Source organism: Brassica napus, chromosome C9 (assembly GCF_020379485.1).
Source record: "Brassica napus cultivar Da-Ae chromosome C9, Da-Ae, whole genome shotgun sequence".
Lineage (NCBI taxonomy): Eukaryota > Viridiplantae > Streptophyta > Magnoliopsida > Brassicales > Brassicaceae > Brassica > Brassica napus.
Window position 1 is genome coordinate 28,411,353 of NC_063452.1, and position 27,258 is coordinate 28,438,610.

The 27,258-nt window shown below is 37.1% G+C and overlaps 2 protein-coding genes across 4 annotated transcripts; one reads left to right on the forward strand and one right to left on the reverse strand.

Moving 5' to 3' along the window:
* Positions 1-2,912: 2,912 nt before the first annotated feature.
* LOC106418674 (probable WRKY transcription factor 19) lies at positions 2,913-7,123 on the reverse strand. The gene is made up of 5 exons (XM_013859419.3): positions 6,494-7,123; positions 5,561-6,413; positions 4,327-5,395; positions 3,947-4,243; positions 2,913-3,855 (listed from the first exon to the last, which is right to left on the reverse strand). Exons 1-5 carry the CDS (start codon positions 6,945-6,947, stop codon positions 3,130-3,132), a joined length of 3,399 nt encoding a protein of 1,132 aa, XP_013714873.2. The 5' UTR covers positions 6,948-7,123; the 3' UTR covers positions 2,913-3,129.
* A 14,302-nt stretch (positions 7,124-21,425) lies between these two features.
* Positions 21,426-26,912, forward strand: LOC106367025 (disease resistance-like protein DSC1). Of its 3 annotated transcripts, none has more exons than XM_048768328.1 (5): positions 21,426-22,079; positions 22,998-24,132; positions 24,231-24,542; positions 24,988-26,043; positions 26,114-26,912. In XM_048768328.1, exons 1-5 carry the CDS (start codon positions 21,583-21,585, stop codon positions 26,780-26,782), a joined length of 3,669 nt encoding a protein of 1,222 aa, XP_048624285.1. In that variant the 5' UTR covers positions 21,426-21,582; the 3' UTR covers positions 26,783-26,912. The 3 variants fall into 3 exon arrangements, with proteins under 3 accessions (XP_048624285.1, XP_048624287.1, XP_048624286.1); XM_048768330.1 differs by having other exon boundaries at positions 21,429-22,079; positions 22,226-24,132; XM_048768329.1 differs by having other exon boundaries at positions 21,861-22,079; positions 22,217-24,132.
* Positions 26,913-27,258: the final 346 nt, after the last annotated feature.

Here is a 27,258-nt window from a genome sequence, read left to right on the forward strand (position 1 = left end):
GGGGTTAATCCAAGAGGTCTCAATTAACTTTTTCTCATCAGTAATCCATTATTTTGTCCAGCTAGCAATAGACGCATCCACGGACTTATAGTCCTGGATTCTGGGATTCCTCCAATCAAATAGGGTCTTTGGTAATAACATCGTTCTTTGGTGATCATATCTCGATTTTTTTAACTATGTCCAAAGGTCTAGAGGATTCTCTATAGTCAGATACTGATCTTTGAGACTCTTAATAATATGATGGCTAATAATTAATATTGCCCTGTATCAATCTTTCTCATTTGGCATTATCGCCTTTTGTGATTCATTCACCAAGTCCTTTGACTTTAGCATAAACTTAGTATCCAGTGCCCATTTCAAATAATTATCTCCTGAGAGATATAGGACAGCAAAATTCAAGTTGATTTTCGACATCTCAAATCATATATCACTCAATATTTAGGTATAATTTTCATGCGGCCTTACTCTTAAAAACAATCAATTCGGATTTCAATCTTGTGAGGACAATGAGACTATCAATCTTAAAGGCATTTAATCAATCAGTCAATTTCTAGCAAGTTTTAGCAATACTATTTCTATGTGCTCATAATATTATGGTTTATCAAGACTAGCAAAAACAGATTCAATTAATCATGCAATTAGGGTTTAACAATCAATGGATTTTAGCAAGACTAGTAAAAAGATTTATTAATCACTCAATCAGTTTCAAGACTGATTTTATCAATACTAGAATATAGATTTCAAACATGAATTTCAATGAATCAGTTTCAAGGCTGATTTTAGCAATACTAGAATATAGATTTCAAGCATGAATTTCAATGAATCAGTTTCAAGGCTGATTGGTATTTAGCATAAACCATGTGTAAATAATCTATCTAGTATCTGAATTTATCAAACCTCAAAAACATATAATCAGATCAACCAATTTAATCGAACTTAGCATACAATCTTAAACCTCAAGACATTAGATTTTATCATGAATCTATCAACCTGGCATACGGATTCTCAATTCTCAAAGACATCCAAATAAGATCAATATAACCTATCATACGGATTATTTAGGGTTTCTATTTAAAACAGATCAGATTACAAAACTATCAATCCTAGCAGGTGATATTAAACCTCAAGAATCATGCAATCAGATCATTCGGATTTTAAACAAGTAAATCTCAATCAATCTATCAACCTATCGGATTATATAAGCAAAGCAAGCTAGCAACCTATCGGATTCAATCAATGTTTTAACAGGCTGGTCGGTTTAAACAATTTTAAATCAGATGAACAATTAACCAAGCATGATGAGAAAATAAATCTATCAATTTAACGGTCAAACAATTCTAGCAACATAGCATCAGATTCAATCAGATTTAAAACCTCAATGATCAAAACCGAAAACAATTTTGATTTCAAAATATTTGATTAGGGTTTTAATATGTGATTTGATAATTATAGTATAATTAATTCTGATATTTATATTATTTAGGGTTTATAGATATATATCGGATTTTAACTTGTAAAAATCGATTTGGGGTTTTGATCATGTAGGAACATGATTTAGGGTTTGGGGTATAGAACTTTTAGAGCTTCGATTTACTCAATTAGGATTTTTGTTATATTACCCTATGGTTTTGATTCATAAAGATTAGGGTTTTAGGGTTTCATTCTTTATCAATCAATCCATGTTCGATTATGGGTTCTTAGGTTTTGAATTACCTTTTAACCTTAGATGATTGTTGAATCGGACCACCAAAGGAGTTGAGCCGCGAGCTGGACACGAACAGGACGCGAGCTGGAATGGATCGAGTCGCGGACGTCCTTTGTTGCTTGATCGGTAACGCCTTGATCGGTAACGCCTTGATCGTCGGACGCGAGCTGTCTGATGCTGTCGCGAACGAGGAAGAGGTCGCGTGCTGGAGCTGCTCTCGGGTCGCGAACGTCTGAGCTAGGATCAGGAACGCCTTGGGCTGAAGCTGATCGGGGACGCGAGCTGGAACAGATGCGGGAACAAGAGACGCGATCGGGGTTTAGGGTTCGTCGGATCGCCGGCTAGGGTTAGGGTTTTAGGGTTTTTCGATTTAGGTATTAGCTTACGGATTTAGAGTTTCGTGTTGATAACGTGTTATAAAAGTAATGGAAAAATTTATCTTTATTCATAACATAGAGGTTACTTATATAAGAGATTACACCGTCGTAGATAAATGAAAATATTACAAATCATAATCTTTTGGTTATAAGCCATCCACAATCTGGTACATAACATAAAAAACAATATTGTATTCTCTGATGGTTATTTTTGGTTTCCTGATCAAGATGGGCTAGGGGTATATGATCCAGTTGCACGTACCTGGGATACTCTTTATGTGCCACTTCCAAACCTGAGCCCATATCTCATGTGGATAACCAAATACCAAGGGAACATATATCTAGTAGATTCGGTCTCCAGTAGAGGGCAGATGAGACTAATCATGTTTAGACTTAACCGGTTGAGGTTGGTTTGGGAAAAGAAGAAAATATGTGATGGTTTGTCCAGCTTTATCAGTGATGAATCAAGCATTATGACATATGGGCTCCCAAGAGATATGAGTGACATTGTGTATGTGTGGGATTCTCATATAAACCCGGATCGTCCGGTCAAATACTCGTTAAATACAAGAAGTTTTTGTAAGAGACATGACGGCTATTGTGTTGAATCTTCAAACACCAACGAGATGCTGCATTATGCTGCCTGGATCGAGCCGCCACAGAACAGCTGTATCTATGACTTCCCCATTATAGATCCGAAATAGGCTAATTAACTCATCTATATTTCTGTATTTTAAGATTAATTTTTCGGAAAAAAAACTTTATACCTTGTTAGTTATGATCATTAAATCCTATAAAAATATTCAAGAAACAAGTCCACAGCAGCATCAAATTCGAATATATCATGAAATTATATAAGAAGCTAAGAACATAAGTAACATAACAAACATTTACCAGATATTCACATAATGAATATCAGACTCTCTACATTCAGATAAAGAATCAGACTTAGGCGGATTCAGCCCTTAGTTCTTCTCATATATTTCACATTGTAGAGAACAGAAACAATCTTTGTTGTGTCAATTACAAGGAGTATAGAAGAAGGAACTAAGAGATGTGAACTTTTTTGAGCCATCCAAATCTATTCCACAGTTTCGAAAACTTCTCCGTATCAATCTGGCGAAATTCAACCTTGAATCTTAGGCTCCACGCGTTGTCAGGCAATCTTACGAGGCTCTTGCATCCCACAAATCTTACTTCTTCAAGAGCAGTCAGATATGAAATGGAGGAGGGTAGCTCTCTAATGGCCGTCCTGCTCAAATCCAGATACTTTAAGCATTTCATATTTCTAGACAAGTCTGGAAAATTCTCAAGGCTTGAGCAGCCTGACAGATTCAGCGTTTCGAGATGCTTTAACTTGCATATGCTCGTTGGAAGAATCACGAGGCGTCTGCTGTTTTCCAGGTCAAGTTTTTCAAGAAGCACCAAGTTCTTGATCGATGATGGTATTTCTTGTATCACAGTCCCACCCAAGTACAATTCTTTCACATTTGGTGAGATCTCCGGAAAATTCTCTAGCTTCGAGCAGCCAGAAAGATTCAAAACCTCAAGAGACTCTAAATCACTGGTAGATGGTACACTCTCCAGATTCGAGCAGTCCTTCAGATTCAGAGAAACAAGCTTTTTAAGATAACAGATAGAGTGGCTAATGCTCACCAAACTCTTACAACCTTCAAGATCAAGAAGCTCGAGGTTTTGCGCACTTGTAAGTCTTGGAAGCTTTGTTAACTGGTAGGAGTAGCTCAGTCTCATCTTTTTAAGGTTTTCCAGACTCTGTAAAAGAGAGACAAATATCAGCAACAACTTCATGGTTTCTCATATTTAATTGACATAGTAGTCTAGTAGCAGTAATCTTGAACATTACCTTTTTGTCTTTCCAAAGTTTCTTCACACAACTATTTGGCATGTTAAGCTCTATGAGGTTCTTTGGATCAAAACATTGCGGCAAAGAGCTTATAGGATAGTATTCCCAGTGCAGAAGCCTTAGCTTGGTCGGCAAGTATTCAAGACCTTGAGGTAAAGACACTCCATGGTTCTCTATCAACTCGGAGAAATAAAACTTTAACAGTCTAAGGTTACACATTTTGTCGAATACATTGGGACTTGCATCGAATTTCAGCTGCGACATGTCCAGGAAAAGCCCTTCAATAGCTGACGTGCCCTGAAAGCAAAAAACAAAAAAAGTCAGAACAAACCTAAGTGCAGAACGTTAAAAAAAAACAAAATATTGCCTTGGTTACTTACAGTGTTGTCTAGGAATACGTCTCTAATATCTTCAGCATTCCACAACCTGCTGCGGTCCCCTGGCCTGTCAATAGATTCTTGGCGAACAATTTCTCGGCCTGTTGCCTGGAGGAACCAGAGCATGTCCACCGTATTGTGTGATATGGTTAACAGTGATTTGTCAACAAGGTTTTTAAATCCAATATGTGCAGAGAAACCACATCCATCAAGCAACATTGCAACGTCGTCTTTATCCATCTTTCTAAAGAAACATGCAATGTCTAAAAATATACTCTTTTCGTTTTCATCAAGCCCACAACAGCTTCTTTCGAATATACCTGGAATGTAAATGGCAGAAGATTTCTGAATTTCTTGTGATAAACTTTTCCATTCTCTGCTGGATCTGCTTAAGAACTGAAGAACCTGAGGATTTCCATTTGAGAATTTGACCAGCTCAAGTGACAATGTCTTGTAAAGCTCGGGTGACAGACCACTCTGAAATATTCCGGGGTTCAGAAGATGTAGAGAGTTGGGAAATTCTAATGGCTTGACCTCATAGACATGATCGGTTTTGCATAGTACAAAAACATGTCTGTTCCTAGACGTTATGATTATTCTGCTTCTTGGACCAAAATAGATAAGCGTCCCCACAAATGTTTCAACATCCCTGAAATCTTTCACATCGTCGAGAACTACGAGGACCCTTTTACGCTGAAGCCTGTTCCTCAAGAAACTCGTTTTAATGTTTGAAGTACGTACGACATCTGGTTCTACCTCTAAAAGTTTAGACAATAGTTCCTCCCTCACAGCATCGTACCCTTTTAGCTCGACTTCTTTATGGAGATCCTTGAGGAAGACACAAGTCTCATATTGGACAGAGATTCTATGGAAGATTTCTTCAGAAACGGCTGTTTTTCCTATACCAACCGCACCCCATATACCTATGCGGCGAACATCTTGAGACTCAATGCATAGCAGTGACAAGATCTCCTTTATCTGCGTATCCATCCCAATAATATTCTTCTTATAGTTGGAACGTAGCACCTCCAAAGCATCATTGACAATCTCGTCTATGAAGTCAGACTCGGACCTGCGATGTATGAAGTATATAGAGTATACGAGTCAATAATCTTGAAGAAAAAGATGAGAGGATGAAATATCTAACCACAAGATCAGTGATCATAGATAGGCCAGTGAAAAGGGTGCACTAAATACTTTGATGAGGAAACGTTTAACAATAACAGGCATCACGTACTTATCTGTAGTCAATATGTAGCCATGCATCTGAGTTATTTTCTCCAAAGCAGCCTGCCATCGTTTTGGCTCGTCTTGGAGGGAAAAACTCTCATAATACTCGCTATTAGTGATCAAATCAGATGGTGAAATTCCATAAAAAATCGGGTAAACCACTCGAGGCTTTTTACTTTGCTGTTCAACAATGTTTACCAGGTTGGAAGGGACGTATGTGCTGGTCAAGAATATGATCAAAACCCTACATTCTGGAACTGTGTAAACTTCATCGATGTCTTGGCGGACAGAAACCCCTCTCCGGCAGAGGGCAGCACGAAGATGGCTGATGAAATCACCTTTGCTTATGCAACCTCTCATGTATCTGATTACGACATCATATTCCCCAATGGCGGATGTGCTTAGTTCAGTGTCTTGCAGATACTTTGAGGACCCTTTTTCAATTTCAACGTATGAGTTAAGAGGCAGAGAGGCAGAGTTAGGAATCCCGGTGAGTCGCTGGACGACCTTAACAAAAGCATCATTGGTTATGTCACCTCTCCTGTATATGACTATGACTTCATAATCAGTAGAGGGGGATGATGCAGAAAATTGCAGTTCGGAAACAGAGTTGTTAGCCCCGGTGAGTCGGTGGACGACGCTCCTGAAATCACTCATGGTGGTGTGTACGACCTTGGGCGAGACAACCACCGGCTCTCGCGGAGTTAACGTGGGAGGTTTCTTAATCACGTGGGAGTCTTTGTTAACGCTGAGAGGTGAAGGACGATGACCACGGATCTGAAGCTGGCGTCTCTGCTTCTGTTGTTGATTGCCGCCGCCCGGTGAAGATGATTCTTTAACTCCGTGTTTGGTCATGTCGTCTACCTTGAAATCGGAATAAGCTGCATAATCCAAATTGATTGTCCAAATGCGGGTGAAAATAAACTATGAATTTACTCACATTCACATTCTCCTCCTGGACGATCTCTGCACACGAAGGCTCTACTTATGGCCTCCGCAACTCCTCCTTGTTGTGTAACTTTAGCACCTAATCGGAACATCCTGCATCTCGTCCATCTCGAATTTTCTGTGAAAGTGACGTCGCCGTTGACTACTCCGACCCCGTCTTTAAGCGTCACGGTCAGGTCTCCGACGAGCAATGGTGGTTTCCCTTGCCGTGGTCGGAGAATATTCCTGTTAAACTCCTCGGTGGTGGTGAAGCTTTCCTCGGCGATATCAGCGTTCAGCGCTACGATCTCGAGCCGCAACTCGGAGGTGACTCGAGCGTTTGTGGCGGCATCGAGGAGCTCGATTGCTATCGGAGAACCGTCCTCCGCCTCGATCCTGGAAAACGTAAATATCATCGGTGGTGGCGAGTTTACAAAACGCAGCTTCCATGCCCGTGGCTGCAGCATCTCTTCACCTGTAGAAGAAGGGGCCTTCTCGTCAGCGGTATATCGTCACTGGACTTTTTCTCAAATCTTCGAGGCACATTTGACCTCTTCTTCTCCCTGTGCGTTGCCAATAATTCTTTTTTATTTTTTTATTTCGGAGGTTGAATGAAAGGGAAACTGCTCCACGAAATAAAATTTACCCCCAAAAATGGTTTTCTCACCTAACGATTTTTGAGATTGACTAGATGTTAAATTTTGACTTTTCTACATAGGTCTGCTTACGCCCGGGCGCGGTTTCGGACCGAAAGTACCATTCCGATTTTACTAAATATTTGATCGGGTTCAGTTTGGTTCTTTCCCGGTTCGGTTCGGATCGGATGTAATTAATGTTTAAAATTGTCTAAAAATATATTTTTTAAACTTAATTTCCAAAATATATAAATTGTTTCCAAATCTAATTAAAAATTAGTTAAACTATTTAAATTAATTAAAAAGTATTCAAAATAGCAATTAAAACAAACTAAAAAATATTTTGAATATTTTAAAATATCTAAATCATCTTAAAATATATAAAAACATTAATATATTTAACTAATTTCGGATATCTTCGGATCCTAGTTTGGATTTCGGTTCGATTTGGGTTATAACCAAACACTAAAGTACTAAGCTCATTAGTCCCGTTCGGATATTTTTGTATAACAGTTCGGATTCGGTTTTGGTTTTTTGGGTTCGAGTTTAAATAGATACTTCGGGTTGAGGTAAAAACGTTCAGGCCTAAATCTGCTAGTTCAGGCAAATCCCAAGAAAGCAAATTTGACTATTCTACATCGGTCTGCTATGCTAGTTCACGCAAATCCCCAAAAGTTATTTTTTTTTTCTCAAATTGAATTAAATTAAAAAGGGCAAAGCCCGTTAGCCTTACAAATGATTCGAAACCCCAGACCGAAAAAAACCAAAACAAATACAATAATGGCCTAAGGCCCATACCATCACCACCGACACTAACCTAAGCCCAAAATACGTGACGCCATCCGACGGATTCGCCTGAATCAACACGGCGCCACATCGGAGCTAAGCGCTGCACAAACCTTCACCAACGGAGATCCTTCCACGGAGAGCATCAATCGGACACACCGAGAGCTCATCCGGATCACCCAATCACCCACTCGGGAATGAATCCAAAGCCTACAAACTTTGCTTTCTTTTCTTGTAATCGTCATCGCCATTGAAGAGCTTCAACATCTCATGAGATCTCATCCAATCTGACCCAAACAAACAAATTGAAGACAATAGACTACACCCAAACCACCTATAAGAAAACACAGTTACTAAGAACCCTAAAACTCGTACGGGTACCAAGCCGACAGCGCAGAGCTTTGAGAGCTTCCACCCTTCGGAAACAAAAGCCAGCGACGGCAGAGCTGTGTGAGCCTCCCCTTCCCAGCGACACAACCGGCGGCGACAGAGCTGAGTAAGCCTCCATCTCCCGGAGAAAGACCGGCGTCGATGGAGCTGTAGGAGCCACCACCTCCCGGATTCGAACCTTGGTCTGACGGACTGACTTTCCTTGCCGAAGTCCTCTCCGCGACCGCGTCTTTACTCCAGAACCGAGCCACAACGAAGACTAGGGACTGAAATAGAGCTCAGACAAGGCGGAAGGTAAGAGACTAAGAGGAGACGAAGAAGAAACAGACATGAACATTTTAAACGGAAGAAAATGGGCTCTGGCGACGGCACGCACGCTCACGCGCCGGCCGTACGCCGGACCCAAGCAGATCTGCTTTCTCTCTCTTTCTCTCTACTTTCTCTCCAATGACAATAGCATAATAAATCTTACTACTAATTATCCCCAAAAGTTATTTCTAACTACAAAATTTGGAGATTTGGTTTTTATTATGTTGGGGGTTGGTATGGAACACTCAAATTCAAATCGGCTTATTAAAAAATAGTTTTCTCATTGAAAATGTCAAATTTGACGATTCTGTCAAGGGCATCTTTTTATTTTACCACGCTTGGAGAAAAATGTTTATTCGATAAAACAAAAAAAAAATAGTTAGGGTGGTGGGTGTTGGACCAAAAAGTAGCTAAAGATAAAATATGCCGAAAGCCCAAGCCCATTAGCATTCAACTTCAACCGAGCTCGCATAAAAAGTGAGGTCCATCAGTCCGACCTTAAAGAGAGAGCCGAGCCGTAGGGCTGGGATTTCGGGTATTCAGGTCGGTTATGGGTAAGAACCATTCGGTTCCGGATAAATCAGTTATTTAGAAAACGTATCCAATGAATACTTGGTCGATTTACGGTTCGGATTCGAATTGATTATGACCGGTTCGGTATACAAATATTAACCCGAAATTATATTTTTTATTATTATTTTTATTTAAAAAAAAAATTTAAAATTTTTTAAATTTTTTTAAAATAAAAAATGAACACAAATCGAATATATATTTATAGTCTGAACGTTATTACAAAGAAATTAAAGTGGTCTAGTGGTAAAAATAGTTGTCCCTTTACCTTTCTAACCACAGATATTCATGAACTTTACCCATCGGTTAAATATGCTCTATTTGAGACCGATCCGAACCGGTCCATTTCGGGTCTGATCCGGTTCGGTATTCGGTTTCGGTTAAAAAGTCACAGGCCTAGAGGGCCCCAGTCAAAGTAAACCCATAAAAAAGGGGAGACGAAGTCAGTAGGAACGAGGATGCTACCCCGCAGATCTAGAGATCGTTGAGAGATATCCAGAGAGGTTGCACCAATAAGAAGAGAAGATATCGATATAGAGGTACACACGTGAAACCCTAGAGAGACCTAACCTGATGCGCTCTTGGGTAGCGCACCAGGCAAAACAGACATGCATGGCTTGATCTTGGGAAGCATAAAGATATATGTTCATTGTTTGACTCATATCTTCCAAACCCTGAGCTTCTACGCATGAAATAACTTAGAGAATGTTCTCAACTCAATTACGGAGCTCCTCGAAGAAGAATGAGATCAAACGGAGTTCATATGTGACAGTTATGTCATTTACAAATCAGGTGATCTTCAGTTCTCGCGAATTCAGACCACCCGAGAAGCTGGAAATGACTAACCTTCTTTATGACGAACCAACGACCAATTCAATCATGCCAAAGGTGATTATTCATGTTCTAAATGTCCAAGAAAGCCTTGGCCATTATGGTTTCCAAAAAGATTCAAAGACAGACTTGCTTGGGCCAAATGGAGAAACCGATAAAAATGGGCTAAGAAATAAAAGATGGATTTTGACCCGGCCTCAAAGGGACATGTCTTGGCCCATATCAGGAGCATATTCTTCACTTTTCAAAGTTCTGGTTGTGGCTATATCAAGAGGCAATCCAAGTTTCAGTCAACGACTTTATTTAGTCAAGTCTTTGTTTCTATTTTCAATGTCTTGTTTTTAGCACATCCTTCTTTGGATTTCTACAACTTGTAATCCTATAAATAGGGTCTATGATCCACGAAATAGAATAACATTTTTTCTCTTTTATTGAGTTTATCTCCTTTGTTCTTTGTAGAACACTTTTTGTTTCTCGGTGTGGTTAGCACCAAGCAAACTTCTCTATTCCGTTGGACTTGTGCGTCATATCAAGCAACATATAGAAATCCTTCTTTTGTTGGACTTGTGCGCCATATCAAGCAACAACTGAAGTTTGGTAGTATCAAGAGACTTTCTGTCCCTCTTATGTCACCATTCAATCCATCAGTTCTCCATTTTGGCGAGTTAATATCCTTAAGTCCGGCTGAGTGATCCTTCCCTAATTTAGGGCGTATCATAACCACAACGTGAAACCCTAGAGAGACCTAACCACACACATCGACCTCGAACTTAAAGCTCTAAGTAGTTTATTTCGTACTCGATCTCAGTTGTATCTCGATCTCATTCCCTTTATTGTATTCAATCATACTTAATCAATAAAAATCAATTTTTGTCAACCGGAATATCTGATTATATCGTTGGGTTCAGAGGATATTATTGATTACATCATTTTTCTTTCCTAGTTTTTACATTCAAACACTGCCAAATAATTAATGTGGGTTTTAAAATCCACAGTGGGTACAATTACTTGTTACATATCTTGTATTTGACTTCTATTTGATTTGTAAAATTGAGTATTTAGTTTAATTAAGTCGAGCATCAACTACTACTACAAGAAAATCTGCTTTAAGCCGCAATTTGTTTTTGTAGCTATGATCAATATTTTGTGGCTATATGACCGATAGACACGAATAGCTACAAATTGTTGTAATTAGAGAGTTTTGAGACTGAATATTTCTATGTTATTATTAATGATCAAGGGGGTTCCTTTATATAAGGATTACAAGATGAAGATAAATGGAAGGTATCCAAAACCTAAACTCACTAGGATTAAGAAAACTACTAATACATAATAATGGAAAGATTACATCTACTAGGAAAAGGAAAGGGTTTCTTTTTCTCCAAGCTTTGTGGCCGTCTCTCTCTCTCTCCTAAAGTCGGCTTTCTCTCCTCTCTCTAGGGCTTCGGCCGTCTCTCCATCTTCTAGGTATTGGGCCGGTCTTGGACCGGGCCTGGTTAATGGCAATCCACTCCATGATTTATAACACTCCCCTTTGGATGCCATAACCATATAGGATTTGTAGTACGCTTCATGTTGCCTCATTAAAATCTTATCAGGAAAACCCAGTGGGACAAAACCATGATGAAGGAAAAAGAGTACAACACGCACTACTCCCCCTGATGTGAACCTTAGTGTAGGTTTCTACATTCTACGTATCTGGTGCATGATCTTTCCTGTATATGTAGGATGGGAATAATCGGCCAGTTTCATTACTGAACCGTAATTAGACCACTTCGACTTCTTAGGTCGTTTCTCATGTCCTTTGACATCGAGTGTCCCGGTAAAACATATGTGCTAAGCAATGTGAATCACATTGTCCTCAGAGATTACTTATTGGGTCTTTGCAAATCGTGTTTGCATGTGTCCATAGTCTAGACGTGATCGTCTACTGTTAACTCTTTACTTTGATCGGAAAAAATAAGTACTTATGGATAATGTACTAGACATGGTTATCATGAACCTATGTCTCGATCTGGCCGATCCATGTCTGGGTCATAGACCTCGTCTATACATGTCAACTACTTGTCTCATGAGTGTTCAAGATCAATGATCATTGCTGTGAGTTTTATAATCTCTCATTATGGCTCTGTGGCCGAACACTCTCATGTATCTCACATGTGGACATCGATATTTCTTTGCCTTAAGCAGTACCATATCTATCTCATACATTGTAGTCCTTTATCCATCTCTTGATGGTATCTCATGACCTCTGTTGCTGTGGATTATATCACACACTTAAATATATATTATTAGGTCATAGATCTCGGCTCTCACAAGCTTATGGACTACAATACATTTGTATCCGGTTAATTTTTTGTCTCTACTAGCCCGTGATCAAGAAGAAGGGCTAGACGCCTTTTAGTCTTAAAAGCCGGACGCGTCTAGTAGAAGAGCCAGACGTTCTTTGCTGAAGAGCCGGATGCCCTTAAACGGACAGAATCGGACATCTTTAGTTTGAAGGGCCGGGGGCGGACGCTTTTGGTCGGACACCCATATAGATTTTATTCTATGCCTACTAACCTCTTTTAGGTTTAGTATAATCACAAGGAATTTCAAATATATATGGATTGTATTGGATTGTCTTTTATACAACTCCAAGATCAATGATCATGCGTGATCAATTTCTTTTACAGACTATATGCAGCTGCTTTATGTTTCAGTCCATGAGTCAGCTTAGGAACGAAGCTGTTCTTTCATCTTATCCAGTGATTCATATACTGCTTACTACATCATTTGTATCTAATATATTTCTTATGACCAGACCATTTTCAATTTCGAAAATCTGTAGCAGCATCCACCACATAGGAGTTTATCTCCTTATAATTTGTTCCTTTGATCTCTGTGAGTACCTTGTGTAACAAGCTATAATCGAATGCTGTTAGTAGGAAAACATGAACACCTTTACATCATGTACATCTCTCACGGTTTCTTTACTTCTCACAAGATCCATCTATTTCACTGGTTGATCAGATGGCGTTTATGTATATGTATATGGCCAATACGCTCATATCTCCTTTAGATACTTTGAACCTCCACGTTTATCTTTCAATATAATCTTTTATGATCTTTATGATTGTATGAGTACTCATTCGTGGGTTCATGATCCTCGTTCATCTCTTTATGTTCAAGTGTTATAACTTTATGTATCTTTATACAAATGTGTGTGTGTGTCGACACTTTCATGTGGTTCCATTATGTTCCAGACATGATCTATAAATTTGAGATCTTATTATCCAGGACCTTTGTTACCTAGTAGCTTGGCGTCCCAAGCCACATGGTTTGGTACCTTAGATGTGTAGCTGCGCAGCATTTTCTCAATGTCTGGTATGGTTTCTCTTATAATCTCGGATATGTATTCTATGCACCATTTTTCTATCCGAGATTCCTTTATATTATGGAACACTTGGTCTATCTTGTATAGACTCTATAGCAACTTGATTATGTCTCTTCTAGGACATTCATTTGGTGCTAAGCTGGTTAGTCATTTCTCGGGTCAGTGTCTGGCATTTCGATTAGCTTCTCTATTGGATAGCTTTGTATAATCTTTCTTTGGATGTCTTAAATCATAATGTATAGTCCGAGTATCTTTGCCAAGACAATGATGGTTAAAACCATTCGTACTTTTAACATTCTTTATCCAGCTTATAATCTTTCTCCTTTAATATTCGGATTCATTTGTTTTCATGCAATCCGTACCTGGCCACTATTTGATCACCCATGTTTTGGCTCTCGGTCATTTTGATTTCGTGGAGAAGATCTTATTCTTATATATTCTCAATCCTCTTCTGAGGTTTCATCTTAGACGGCACATATATGTATGTGGTGGTTTATTCAAAATCTCTTAAGATGGTGTATGTCTGGTTTTATGACCCGTATTCAATCTGAAATGGGAATATCTATGCTCACTTATATGGCCTGATGCATATGATAATATTATCATTCTATACATGTAAAACATAATGTCTCTAAGCTTATAGACTTTTAGAGTCTTAGTCTTACATGGCCGAACCTTTATAGGTAATGCGGCCAAGCCTGCACTATACAGCCAAGTCATGGCCAAGTCGTGGCCAAGCCGTTTATAGGTGATGGTCTTTGTGGCCGACCATAACATGGTCTCTTCGGACGGGTAATGGCCTCTTTGGTTTAGCCGTTTGTATCATGGCCTCTACGGCCAAGGAATGGTCTACGACCAAGGAATGGTCCTTTATGGCCGAGTAATGACCGAGCCATATAACATGGTCTTAGACCATAGTGGTACACGAACTTGTAGTATTGATCATGGTTTTATCCTCTCTCCCCCTCATGACCATACTATAAGGTCGTGGTGCTTGGGACAATTAAGCCTAATGAGTTTCCCTTTGTGTACATGTTTCACAACGTGAGATCTTTTACGGGATAACTCTGTGTCTTTTCAATATTTGTATCAAGTTATACTTTAGGATGGCTAATCCTATCATGCCATATAGTGTAAAATTTCATGGGATATATCAGTATAGTCACCACTTCTCTTGCCTCTTATCATACTGATCTTATAGCATAGTTTTAAATCAGTAGAGATCATAGGTATAGTCTCGACCACTTATAAGGTCTTAGGCGTTTTATTTTTCTTAAAGTCTAAAGGAACTCGTTTCCTTCCTTACCCATTGTTTCTACTTGGAAACCATACATTATAACTTCAATGGGCCACATGTTCTTTTGGGTGTGTATAATGCCTTTTAAGTAGCCATAGTTTCTTTACTATGCTTACTATACCCCTTTCACGATTTCTTACTTGATATTATGCCCTTTAGCCAACTCTTTATCAAAACATTCATATGTTCAAGTAAGATCAGGTAAGATATAATAAACTCAAATTCTTTTATATAAAAATCGTGAATGCCATCAAATAGGTTTAAAAGTAAATCACAAAATCAAAGACTTAAAATAAAATTATCATGTCGAGATCTTTCTTTAGTCAATGTATAAGCCGGCCTCACAATCTATATTTTCCCAGGCGGCTTTCTTGGATTCTTCCTTATCATTTCTAGCCTCATTGGCTTCAGGAAGTCTCATCTCACTATCTCATTGCTCAATGTATCTTTTCTGAAGTTTCTCAAATCGACTAATAGTATTTTTAAGTTTCTGCTCTTTTTGCTTGATTGCAAATAGGTATGACAATAGGTCATTATAGGTTGTGAAACCTTTAGCCTTATGTGATAACAGTACATCCTTTGAATGGAATGTGGAGTATGTTTTATATAATAAATCATCATCTGTTACCACTTCACTACATAGTTCAAGACTATGGGCGATTTTCATTAGAGCAGAATGATATTCTTCCAGGGATTCAAAATCCTGGAACCTGAGAAGCTTCCATTCATTCATGGTCTTTCGCCAGAATATCATTGAGTATCTGGATTCTAGTCTTGTCCAAAGTTCACAAGGATCCTCTATATTTTCATACTGATTTCTCAGTTCCTCAGTGAGATGGTAGCGCATAATTGTTATGGCTCTATGCTTTTCACTTTAAATTGCATTATTGCCTTCAATGATACATCTCCTGAGTCCTCTAGACTTCAGGACAATTGAAGTGTTCATTTCCCATTCTTGATAATTATCTCCAAAGAGATTTAGGGCAGCATAATCCGAAGGCTCAAATCTCGACATCTGAAATCATTTAATCAATTCATGATTTAAAATTCTTGCAACCAATTTAAATAATCAGTGCACATGATTTCATAAGTCTATTTATGATGCTTAAGCCACACTGCTTTGCAATGTGATGCTTAGGCCATACGGCCATATTAGTGATACAACGATCTTAAGGATCAGATCATGATGCAATCCGGTTTATATAACCATCCGGATACTAGGCCACACGGTCACTTAGATGTGCACTAAGCCACACGGCTTTCAATCAATCAAGGGCACAAGGCCGCAAGTATGAACAATGTATTAGACCACACGGCCGTATACAAAACGGGATTATTAATGTAAGTGTATTCAATCCTATTGCTTAGTTGCATATCTATTAAGATTTAGAATTAAATAATCTAGCAACCTAACTCTCATTCAATATATAAATTCTTTAAATCAATCTTTCAAGCTTAATGAGAGATTTAAGGTTTCAAGGCCTTTAGAAATATTAATCAAAATTAAGGGTTTCAAGGCCATTAGGAATTTTTTAAAAATCGAGATTAGGGTTTTAGTTTAAACAAGATTCGGATTCAAGTTTTAAAAACAATCCGAATCATAGCTCTAGGCGATCAATCAAACACTCAAGTTTCAAATCAAAATTAAAACCGATTTTCCAAAATTAGGGTTTTAGTGGATATCGAAAACTTTGATCTTTGATCAAGGGGATTTGATTTGAGATTCAAAAAAACCTTTAAGGTTCTGATTTTAATTGATCAATAGATCAAACTCGTTCTTAGGTTTAGATCGAACTTATAGAGCTTCGATTTACTCATAGGGGATTGATCTATTTAACCTATGGCTTTTAGTTTTAGAGATTATCTTTTAGGGTTTCAATCTTTACAAAACAACCAGGTTCGATTCATGTTCTCAAAATTAGGATTACCTTTGTTTTGCAGATTGTAGAAACCGGACCACCAAGACGAACGGATGAACCTCGAGCTGGACGGTACGCGAGCTGGGGCTGAGCGCAAGCTGAGGCTGAGACGAGGACACGAGCTGAGCCTGAGAGTCTCATACGCGAACGGGGAACGCCTAGGGTTAGGGTTCGTTGGGTTCGTCGGATGGTGAGCGCCTCTCGCGAACGGGCTGAGGCTGAACGTCTGATCGAGATCGAGAGCGGAGGCTGAGACGTACGTAAGACGCGATCGAGTTTAGGGTTCTACGCGATCTGAGTTGGAGCGGGACGTGTCTTCTTTCTATCGGGTTCGCGGGCGTCTGTTTTGGAACGCGAGCTGGCTGTGATGCCGAATGTGAAACTTGGGACGTCCGGGATGCAAGCTGAGTACGTAAGAGATCGTATGAGCTAAGATCGTATCAGGCTGAGACGGTAAAACTTGCTGGAACGCAAGCAAGAACAATTTAGGTTTCTTCGGGATTAGGGTTCCAAAAGACCAAGACGGCGCCGAGTATTGTTGCTGCGATTGTGGGCGCGTCTGAGAACGGATCGACAAACGGTTTGCGCTGTTAGATTCGTATCGTCAAGAGCTTTAATTTGATATGTGGCTCGTCGTCTGGTTCCTCAGGGTTTGAGAGATAGATCGATTTTAAGTTGCGTCTGATTTAGGGTTTATGTGACGAATTTTAGGTTATGTTTTGTCTCAGGGTTTTGAAGTCTATCGTGCTGATAACGTGTTGTAATTAGAGAGTTTTGAAACTGAATATTTCTATGTTATTATTAATGATCAAGGGGGTTCCTTTATATAAGGATTACAAGATAAAGATAAATGGAAAGTATCCAAAACCTAAACTCACTAGGATTAGAAAAACTATTAATACATAATAATGAAAAGATTACATCTACTAGGAAAAGGAAAGAGTTTCCTTTTCTCCAAACTTTGTGGCCGTCTCTCTCTCTCCTCTCTCTAGGGCTTCGGCCGTCTCTCAATCTTCTATGTATTGGACTGATCTTGGACCGGACCTGGTTAATGGCAATCCACTCCATGATTTATAACACAAATTTGTTTTTGTAGCGTCGAGCTCGTGGATAATCATCAACTGTGGCTATTTGTGGTAGCTTTTATACAGCATAACCACAACCTTATTTTGTAGCTACTATCTATAAATAGTGGCAAATATATTTGTGGCTATATTAACCCCAAATTGCAACTTATTAAATTGTGGCTAATTTGTAGATTTTATAAATTACGAATTTTATAATAAATCATTATATAATAATTTTGTAAAATATATATATATATCTGCTTTTTGACATCGATATAAATACAAATTTCTATATAATAAATCGACAAACAAATTATTTTATTTACATCAGTATTTTTATTATGGTTTACAAATAATAATCTGGTTTAGAAATTAAAATTGGTTTACAAAAATGGTTTACACATATAAACTGGTTTAGAAACTTAAACCTAAACCTAATGAAATTAACCTAGACTTATGTCTTGTATATTCTTGCGCCGTCATGACCAAACCTATGGTTGGAGCCGAAGGCTGGTCGTGTTGCTTAAACTCGTCGTTCTTGGCCATCACAAGCTTTACCGGTGATGAAGAAGCGACTTCAGACTGAAGTTGAGAGCGGCGAGAATACGAGGCTTGAGCGGAGGAGATCTACAGATTCCGGTGAGTTCCGATGAAACCGACTCCGGAGACTGAGTGAAGCCGTTGAAGGAGGTTTGAATTGAGACTAAAGCTGAGATTGCGGTGACGAGTTGACCGATATGAAGAAGATGCGACTTGAGACTGAAGCTGAGAGCGGCTAGATTTTGGGGCTTAAGCAGAGGAGATCTGGAGACTGAGGTGGAATCACAGAGGAGACATGAGTTCGACGAACCAGATCCGGTGACTAACGCAGTGAATCCGTTTAAGGAGGTACTAACCGAGCGACGTATTAGAAAAGGGAGGAAGAAGGTTATTAACGGGCAAGTAAGAGACTAATGATGGTAAAAAAAAAAGATAAGAGATTAAGCACATCATCATCGACTCGTGTCTTGTATGATGATGTTGGTATTGAGGAAGAAGATGATATTGATACAAGAGGAAGAAGGAGATAAGAAAGAATGAAAGATAGAGAATGAGAACACGTATAGAGAAAACAGAAAGAAGGGGAAAGAAATGAAGCAATCTGAACCATTATATTGAATTTAATCAATGGTCCAGACTGTAATCCGCACCTTTGATGTACTGCCCAATCAGAAATAAGATGGTATTTTAACCTTTTTCTTTTGAATATATATGATAATTGGTTATATCTTAATTTTGTCTATAGTGTGCCGACACAAAAAAAAAGTCAATAGTTTTATTTAGTAACTAAAATTGATTCATATAAAAATATCGATTTTATGAATTATGTTTTGGAATTTTGATTTGGTTTGGAGATAGAGTTCAGGGGGATATGTATAAGGTCAGAAATTAGGGTTAAAACAATATATTTTAAAAATAATTAACAATTATATTTTATAATTTAGAGTTTTAGATTTAAGTTATAAGCTTAAATATTTATGATTTACTAAATATCATATTTATTTATAAAAATGAGATAAGTATTTGATATTAGATACATAGATATATATATATATATTTATTTAGGGTTAATAGTTTAAGGTACATAAAATGATTATATTTGAAACTTTTAAAAATTTGTTATATATGTTTGTTTTTTTTAGACATTAATCTTAGATGAATTGTTTGTTTAAATTTTAAAAGTTTGTTTATTAAAGATTAAATGTTTAGGGTTAGACTATACTTGGAGTTTGATGAAAAAAGTTATTATATTTGAGTTTATTACGAGTGTTGGACTTTTTTAAAATGTTATTATTGTTTTTTATAAAATATAGAATGTACGATTTACATTTTATAATTGAAAATTGAATATTTAGGGTTTATAGTATGTTTAGGGATTAAATTTTCTTTGAATAGCCACAAATTTTGTAGTTGCTATATATTTTTACTTCTTATTTTGTAGCTAATTATGGATATAATTTGCTACACATTAGTTTGGGCTAACCGCGGTTAATTTTCTTCAAATAGCCACAACATTAAACTTGTAGCTATTTAGCTACGAAAATTTACAAAATAGTTACAAGTTACAGATTTTAAGAAGTCATGGCTATTTTATAGCTATTTGTGGTTTGAAAACAGCCACAAATAAAATTTAGTGGCTAATTTGTAGCTAAATACAATTTTTCTTGTAGTATACTATAGTTAAATTGTTTACAAAAATTTATATACGAGCTGATCCAACCGTATTTGACTTCTATTTGATTTGTAAAATTGAGTATTTAGTTTAATTAAGTCGAGCATCAACTACTATAGTTAAATTGTTTACAAAAATAAAACAAGTATCAAATATTAAAATAAAATAATTATTTGACATTGTTAACTTTTTTTTTTTTTGAAACACACTTATATTAAATGATCAAACCAAAGTAGTTGTAGCCATTAAAACCAGTTCAGCAGACAAGACCTGCTTTGCTAGCTTATCAGCCTCGGCATTTTTCATACGAGAAATCCAATGAAAAGAGAAATATTCAAACGAAGAAGCTAAAGAGAGGATATCTGCTAAGATCCCATAGAGACCAATCAGCGATGATTCCGTCTTGAGAGCTTTGATCATTACGGCTGAGTCCGATTCGCACCGAATCCTTGATAGTCCTAGCTCTCTGCACTTTCGTTAGTAAAAACAAGTATAAATTAAGGAAATTAATTCAATTAGTTTCCATCAATTTAAAATACAACACAAGTCGATAAAAATAAGATAATATTTTTTTTGAATTTTTTTGGTAAATATATAATCCTATTAAAATTATAAATAGATAATTATGTATATATATATATATATATACGAACAATACATTGTATTTTTTTTCCTATATTTACAATAAAATATTTATATATAATTTTTTGGAGACACAAAATAAGTTTGCTGATTTTTTAATTAGAATTGCTTGATATTTCTATAAAGATATTTATTTTGGGGAAATTACTAAAAAAATATCATATTCATAGTACTATTTTTCTTGTTTACACTCATCACTTTTAATGAAGGGTAAAAGATATTTATAATCGTAGGGATAACTAATCTAGACTTAGGGTTTAGAGTTGAAGAGCATGGTAGAGTTTTTGGAATGCGAAATTTAGGATTCTAATAAATATATAAATAGATAATTAAAAATATATTAAAAATTAAAAGTAATTTTTTATTTATAAAAAGTTCAAATTTAAAAAGTATAATTCGAAAATATAAAAAAAAATATTTTTTATTTTATTTATTTAAATAATTATTTATATATATTTGGGAACAAGTGTATAAAAATTTGATCAGTTAATAAAGAAAATATTTTTGAAAATGTCTATTTACTACTATCTCTGTTTCCGAAAGTAAGATTTTTTAAAGTGTTCACACTTATTAAGAATTCAATAAATGTTTATAATTTATTTTTTCTTTTAATTTATTATACACTTTCCAATAATTTTTCACCAATGAAATTTAATCAATTCAAATATTTTCATTTAATGTTTCTTAAAAGCATAAAAAAATATTTTTGTGGAACAAGTAAAAAATCTAAAACATATTAGTTTCGAGAACGGATGGAGTATTTAGTTGGTTACATTAGATCATTAATAGTTTGAATAATAAAATAATTTTTTTGTTTTACCAAAAAAATCATATTATTTTTCTTATTTATTAGGAGTTCGTTGAGATCCCATATTTATTAGGAGTTCGTTGAGATCCCACATGCAACATTCAATAATTGGGTTTACTGTGGGGTCAGAGACTTTTCTCTAACTCACGAAGCAGCTCGAGATCATATTTTTACCACAACATTTGAAGATTGATTTTTCTTCTCATCAACCATTAATTAATCACACAAACCAAAACTCTTTTTTGTTCTTCGTTGACTTCATGTTACAGATGGAGATGGAGAAACCAGACAAATTGAATCGAAGCGTCTCTCCAATGGAGTCTCTTCCTTCTTCCTCTGCAGAGCTCGACGTGTTTCTCAGTTTCAGAGGCTTTGACACACGCAACAACTTCACCGGCCATCTCCAAAAAGCCCTCCGCCTTAGAGGAATAGACTCCTTCATCGACGACAAACTCCGCCGAGGAGACGACCTCACTGCTCTTTTCGACAGAATTGAGCATTCAAAGATTGCCATCATAGTCTTCTCCAAGAACTACTCGAACTCCGCGTGGTGCCTCCGAGAGCTTGTTAAGATCCTAGAGTGCAGGGACAGAAACCAGCAGCTGGTGATACCAATCTTCTACAAAGTAGACAAGTCCGAATTAAAGAATGTTCCAAAGAAGAGTTTTACTGAAGTTAAGGAGGAAGAGACTTCAACGTGGGAAGCTGCACTGACCACAGCATCCAACATCTCCGGCTATGTAGTCAATGAGTTCAGGTATGCTCTCTATAAAGGATCTGCACTGATTAGGGTCGGAACTGGACTGTGCCTAGTGAAACATTGGTTTTGATCTCCAATTTTTTTGAAAAGGATAGACATTTTTTTTTTTGTGTCATCTGGTATATTAATGAAAGGTCATCAAGACCAACATTTAGTTACAGAAGATCAGCCGGAAGGAGGAACTCCCTTATCCAAAAAACTTATCAGACCAACTACCCAAACAAAGCTACTTATCACATAAGATTCAAAAAACTAGTCATCGATCACATGGCAATGATCAACTAAGTGGAGGGCGAAGCTTACTCATTCTCAAACAATTCTCATAGCCACAAGGGGCCACCAGCCGCAACATAGGATTGCAGATAACCACCTTTCGCCGCACTTTGAGCTATGAGGAAAGCCCCTATGTTTGTTGATCTATCTTCTTTTACTACTCTCCACCATTCCACTCTTCTCAATCTTTTCTCCAGCTCAACATATTGTGCTTTGAAATTACATAGATCTGTATGATTTTATTATATATTATCAAAGTCACTAGTAATAAATAACTAAATACTCCAATGGTTTCATTTTAATTGTTTTGTGGACGTAGATTAATAAAACATTTAATTTCGTATATTTTATAAATAAAAATATCATTACATATATATTCAACCACATTCCAACCGATTGAAAAATAGATTAGAAGATATAATGAATCATATAGTATATAAAGTTAATATATTTTGCATTGATAATTCTAAAACAACATTTATTTTGAAACTAAAATTTTACACTACCTTAGCAACTAAAATGAAATTGAGGGAATATTTATTACCTCAAAATCTTATACCGGCCTGACATTGATCTCTATTTTTTATATACTTTGGTTATTGACTTTTGTGGTTTCACTTTGTTCATCTTCTTGTTTGATAGTACGTCTGAAGCCAAACTTGTGGACGAGATTGCTGTTGACACATTCAAGAAACTGAATGATTTGGCCCCCATTGGCAACGAAGGTCTGGTGGGAGTAGACTCACGTCTAGGGACTCTAGAAAAGCTTTTATGTTGCGATGAGGTGGACTCTGTTCATGTCATTGGCATTATTGGGATGGGCGGAATTGGTAAAACTACTCTTGCTGATTGCTTGTATGGACGAATGCGAGGCCAGTTCGACGGTAGCTGCTTTCTTACAAACATCCGTGAAAACTCGAGTAGAAGCGGGTTAGAGTCTTTGCTGCAGAAACTCTTCTCCACGTTACTGAATGATAGAGATCTAGAGATCGGAGCTCCTGGAAATGCACATGAGAGGTTTGAGCGTCGGCTTAAGAGCAAGAGGCTGCTTATTGTGCTTGATGATGTGAACGATGAGAAGCAGATAAGGTATCTAATGGGGCACTCCAAATGGTATCAGGGAGGAAGTAGAATCATCATAACTACTAGAGATAGTAAACTAGTCGAGGCGGTCAAGGGTCGAAAATATGTGCTCCCTAAACTGAATGATAGAGAAGCCCTGAAGCTCTTTTGCTTGAATGCATTTAACGACTCTTGCCCTTTAAAAGAGTTTCAAAGTTTGACAAATATGGTTCTGGATTATGCTAAGGGACACCCTTTGGCGCTTAAGGTGTTAGGGTCTGATCTTTGTGAGAGGGATAATCAGTACTGGGAAGATAAATTGGATAGGCTGACAAGTAAATCACATGGAGATATCTATGAAGTTCTGGAAACAAGCTATGAGGAGCTTAGCATTGAGCAGAAGAATGTTTTTCTGGATATTGCATGTTTCTTCAGATCAGAGAAAGTGGACTACGTGAAAAGCCTCCTCAACAGTCATGGTGTGGATGTGTCTAGCGTGATAGAGGATCTACTTGACAAATGTTTGATTACTCTTTCTGATGATCGCATCGAGATGCATGACATGTTGCAGACTATGGGCAAAGAGATTAGCTTAAAAGCAGAAACCATCGCAATAAGAAACTCTAGGTGGCTATCACCACATGGCACCCCGTTTCAGTCGCATATCAGACTATGGGATAGTGACTATATTTGTTACCTTCTAACTAAGGGCTTGGTAATGGCTGTGACTAAAGTATAATATTTCCAACTTTGTATTATACTTTATCTTCTTGCTTTGAATTGACTGTTGTTTCTCTACCACTTGTTTGGTAGGGAACTGACATGATAAGAGGAATTTTCCTGGACACATCAAAACAAGGAGCAATGCGGCTAAGCGCCAAAGCTTTCAAAGGGATGTGCAATCTCAAGTACCTGAAAATTTATGATTCTCGTTGCTCACGTGGATGTGAAGTGGATTGTAAAATTATCCTACGTAAGGGGCTTGATTTCCTTTCTGATGAGCTTACATATCTACACTGGTATGGATGCCCACTACAGAGTCTCCTTCTGAACTTTGACCCCAAGAACCTTGTAGACCTTAAGCTTCCATATAGTGAGTTAGAAGACATTTGGGACCAAGACAAGGTATATTTCTGTGTAGTTTTATTACTCATAAGCTAAAATCTTGAATGAGAGGAATGTCAAATGAGCTTTGATCTCATGAGCTAACTCGCTTGAGCTATATTTTTCTAGGTTCATTTATTAAATGACTTTAATGATCGAGTTTGATTTAGTTCATGAGTTATATAAATGAGCATTAATGAACATGAGGTAGCTTTAACTTAATCTTTTAGAGTTAAATATATATATATATATATATATATATATATATATGAAATATTTTGTTTTACATTTTAACTATAGAAAAGGAATATAAGTAATTTATATATTTAAAAAAGGTATCTAAGACTTTTGTAGGAAAGTTACACATTATCACATTTAAAACTTATGTAAAACATCTTATATAAACTCATATTAAATCATTTTCACCCTATTGAATGCTGATTTTTAACAAGAAATGTTGTTACAGGATGCTGGAATGCTCAAATGGGTGGATCTCAGTCACTCGTTGAGATTAAGCCGATGTTCAGGTTTGGCTAATGCTCAAAATCTTGAGAGGTTGAATCTAGAAGGATGTACAAGTTTGAAGAAGTTGCCATCATCCATGAAATGTTTGGAGAAGCTTATTTACCTAAATCTCAGGGAGTGCACAAGTCTCAAGAATCTTCCAAAAGGACTCAAAACTCAATCCTTGGAAACTCTTATTCTCAGTGGCTGCTCCAGTTTCAGGAAATTCCCAATGATCTCAGAAAATGTTGAAGTTTTACTTTTAGATGGCACAGCAATAAAGAGTCTTCCTGAATCCATTGAAAGCTTGAGAAAACTTGCTTTGCTGAATTTGAAAAACTGCAAAAAGCTGAAGCATCTTTCTTCTGATCTTTATGAGCTGAAATGTCTCCAAGAGCTAACACTCTCAGGATGCTCACAGCTAGAAGTTTTTCCGGAAATCAAGGAAGCCATGGAATCTTTGGAGATTTTACTTCTGGATGATACAGCCATCACTGAGATGCCAAACATCAAGCATCTAAGAAATATCAAGACATTTTCTTTGTGTGGAACAAGCAGTCAAGTTTCTGTTAGTATGTTCTTCTTGCCACCTCCATTGGGCTGCTCTCAGTTAACGGATCTTTACCTCTCACGATGCGGTCTGGACAAACTACCAGATGATATAAGTGGCCTATCCTTGTTGCAGTCTTTATGCTTAAGCGGAAACAACATTGAGACTCTGCCAGAGAGATTCAACCAGCTTCATAATCTGAAATGGTTTGATCTTAAGTATTGCAAAATGCTCAAGTCTCTACCTACCCTTCCACAAAACCTTCAATATCTGGATGCTCATGAGTGTGAGTCACTTGAAACTCTGGCAAATCCATTGACTCCTTTGACAGTAGGAGAGAGGATACATTCTATGTTCATCTTTACCAACTGTCAGAAGCTGAACCAAGATGCTCAAGAGTGTCTGGTAGGTCATGCTCGGGTCAAGAGTCAGTTGATGGCTAATGCTTCTGTGAAACGTTATTACCGGGTAATCGTCTCCTCTCCTCCTTCCACGTTATTGTAATAAGCAAAAATGCTTATTGTTTTTTCTTTCGCAGGGATTTATACCAGAACCTCTGGTTGGAATCTGTTACCCGGCGAATGAAATACCAAGCTGGTTCTGCCACCAAAGACTAGGACATTCACTAGAAATCCCATTGCCTCCTCATTGGTGTGACACTAACTTTGTTGGACTTGCCTTATCTGTAGTTGTCTCATTCAAAGACTATGAAGACCGTGCTAAGCGTTTCTCGGTTAAGTGCTCCGGCAAATTCGATAACCAAGATGGTTCCTTCACAGGATTTGACTTTACGCTGGCCGGCTGGAACGAACCCTGTGGATCGCTTAGCCATGAACCAAGAAAGCTTACTTCTGACCATGTTTTTATGGGATACAACAGTTGCTTCTACGTCAAGAAACTCCATGGAGAGAGTAGCAGCTGCTGTTACACAAAGGCTTCTTTCGAATTCTATGCAACGGATGATGAAAGGAAGAAGAAGCTCGAGACTTGTGAGGTGGTCAAATGTGGGATGAGTTTAGTGTATGTTCCTGATGATGATACTTGTATGTTGTTGAAGAAGACGAATCTGGTTCAGTTGAGTACGAAGACCAAACCAAGCTGTTCCTACGGTCTTGATGATGTCAGACTCAAGAGAGGACGATGCCAGGTTGGTGGTGGTGATGAAGAAGCAGATTGTAAGAGAACGAAAGAGAAGATTTTGGTGTGATAAAAAATTATAATTCAGATATTTAACAGTTATTTGTTTATTTTGTTGTAAGCAACTAACCAGATCTATGTCTTGTATTTGTAATTTTGTACGTATCAATTTCAAATCAACAAGTTTTTTTAGTTTTTAATCAGAGTTTATTTTTAGTTGATGCAAATACAACACAATACAAGAGTAGAAAGGTACTTTAATCTGCTTTCAATTAGAATATTTTTATAAAGAGGTTCCAATGAGAGTATTGCATAATGAAAAGTTAAAACAAAAATCATAATCTTTTATAGAGAAAATGACTTAAATAGCACAAAAAGATATAAATATAAGGAGAAATGTTTTTCAAAATAACAATTTTTATTCTAAAAATAATTTATGACAAAATATAAAATATAAAGAGAAAATTTAATATAAAAAAAAAACTCTTATTCTAATTGTATTCTCTAAATTCTAAATCATAAACATAAATTTTAACCTAATAAAAA